Source organism: Atta cephalotes (assembly GCF_000143395.1).
Source record: "Atta cephalotes unplaced genomic scaffold scaffold00004, whole genome shotgun sequence".
NCBI lineage: Eukaryota > Metazoa > Arthropoda > Insecta > Hymenoptera > Formicidae > Atta > Atta cephalotes.
In genome coordinates, this window is record NW_012130068.1 from 8098241 (window position 1) to 8100366 (window position 2126).

The window sequence follows — 2126 nt, forward strand, 5'->3', positions numbered from 1 at the left end:
TAAACAACAAATCCTAACAGTTACAAATATATATATGAAATAATAAAAATGAAAAGATTATTTAAAATTATTCAAAGTTTATTGGTAATTTGTAATTTACATAACATTGTACGATAGTATCTTGAAAAATATGTATTTTAGAACAGTGAACAATATCTTTTTAAAAATAGCGCTTCAAATAACTCGATAAAATTAATTCTTGCAATATACTGACTGGACCTTTGGTTTAAATAAAATAAGACAGTTTTATTCTTGTGATTTTGCTATTTGTATGCAGATTACTACCATTTATCTTATAGTTTTAAGAATTTTGTTCGGTTTATAAAACGATGGATGTACAATGTACAGTCGCAGTTATAGATCTTTTCAGTGACGAAAAGAGTTCATTGGGAGACACGAGATTACTCATAAATATATGATTAGAGTACTGCGGGATATATCTCATTGTTTTGTCATAGCGCTATAATACTTTTCTTTTCAAAAATATTTTCAAAGACATACGGAAGTACTGTTTAGTTTATATCAAGGATATAAATTCTGTGGTGAATATTCGACAAGATATCTGATCATTTTGAACGATAATATTTTGATTTCGATATTGCAACATGTCTTTCTTTGACAATCGTTACTATTACCTCAACAAAAGGTTTATGATCATAATCGGCCAGTGGCCATTTCAATCGCGACTGGAGGGTAATATGCTGTTTGCTGCAGCATTTTTGTTCATTCTCAGTTTGATAGCTTTTGAGGTATTTGAAGAAATATAAAGAAAGAGTACATTAGAATTGATGTACATTTTTGATGATACGTTTCTCATTTTCAATAGACTTGGGGCTTAGTAGCTGGGATAATGGATCTGAACATCATCATGGAAAACGCTTCGCCTTTACTAGTGGATTGTTTCATGATGCTAAAGCTCATGAATTGTGTGTTAACTAATAACAAAGTTTGTATTCTTACGTTCTGCCGTATAAATTAATCGGGTCGTAATGTGATTATATACTGAATAATTTTTTCGAGCTGTGCAGATTAAAGAGCTTCTAAAGGACGTTGAAGAAACGTGGAAGATAAAACCTACGGGCCCGGAGAAAGAGATATTACAGCATCATGCAGAAAAAAGCAAAATCTTCGCCATACGATACGCGAGTAAGTTATCTTTGTTGTACAATACACATACAATTTACTCATTCCATTCTTTTGGATAAATACTGCATATTTAGTAAGATCTGAAACATTGATATTATCTTTTCATTCCCTCTTTTGATCTGTTCGTATTACATTATTATTAGTATTGTCCAAAATATTTTCTTCTTCCTTTTCTTTGAAATATCTTCGAAAGAATATAAGTTGAAATATTTGTAATTTTCTATTCTTAATACTAGCTTACCTTTTTATTATACATTCTTACATATATACATGTTAAATAAATTCCATTCTTTTTCTGTAAAAATATCACGACTTTTTGAGCAATGTAAAGGAGAAGAAGTAATATTCCAGTTGTTTTTTACGCTGTGTGGCTGTTCTACACTCTGACACCAGTTGTCATTAGCGGGATGTACAAGATTTTACCGACAAACAAAACGTATAATGTTAGGTTTCTATATCGATTGGAACATGTTATTGATATGGACAAATATTTCAATATAATGATGCTTCATAGATTTATCAGCGTATTTTATATAGTTCATGTGCCAATAGCTCTCGACACAATGTATACACTTTGCATCCAACATATCTGTGCGTTGTTTGAATGCTTACGATAAGTTGCCATCATATAAACTGCATCGAAATCTCTTTTCATAAAAACGGTAATATAATAATTTTATTAAATAGTTATAACATAGAGCGCATACAAGGCTCGGATTTTGTTTTTCTTCAGCCAAACATTGAGGATGACGAAGCATATCGTCACATAATTTTTTGCATCAAATCCTATAAATATGTTTTGAAGTTAGTATCAATGCAAGCTTTAATGTGCGTGTACACACACACACACACACACACACACACACACACACACACACACACACACACACACACACACACACACACACACACACACACACACACACACACACACACACACACACACACACACACACACAACTACTATATATATATATATA

At 31.4% G+C, this 2126-nt stretch overlaps 1 protein-coding gene across 1 annotated transcript in view; it reads left to right on the plus strand.

Moving 5' to 3' along the window:
• Positions 1-605: 605 nt before the first annotated feature.
• LOC105626195 (odorant receptor 94a-like) overlaps positions 606-2126 on the plus strand; it is a 71732-nt gene continuing 70211 nt past the window's right edge. Inside the window, exons 1-3 of the mRNA XM_012207502.1 lie at positions 606-749; positions 827-946; positions 1029-1146. Of these exons, the coding sequence (XP_012062892.1) occupies positions 606-749; positions 827-946; positions 1029-1146 (382 nt within the window). The remainder of the gene's footprint in view (positions 750-826; positions 947-1028; positions 1147-2126) is intronic.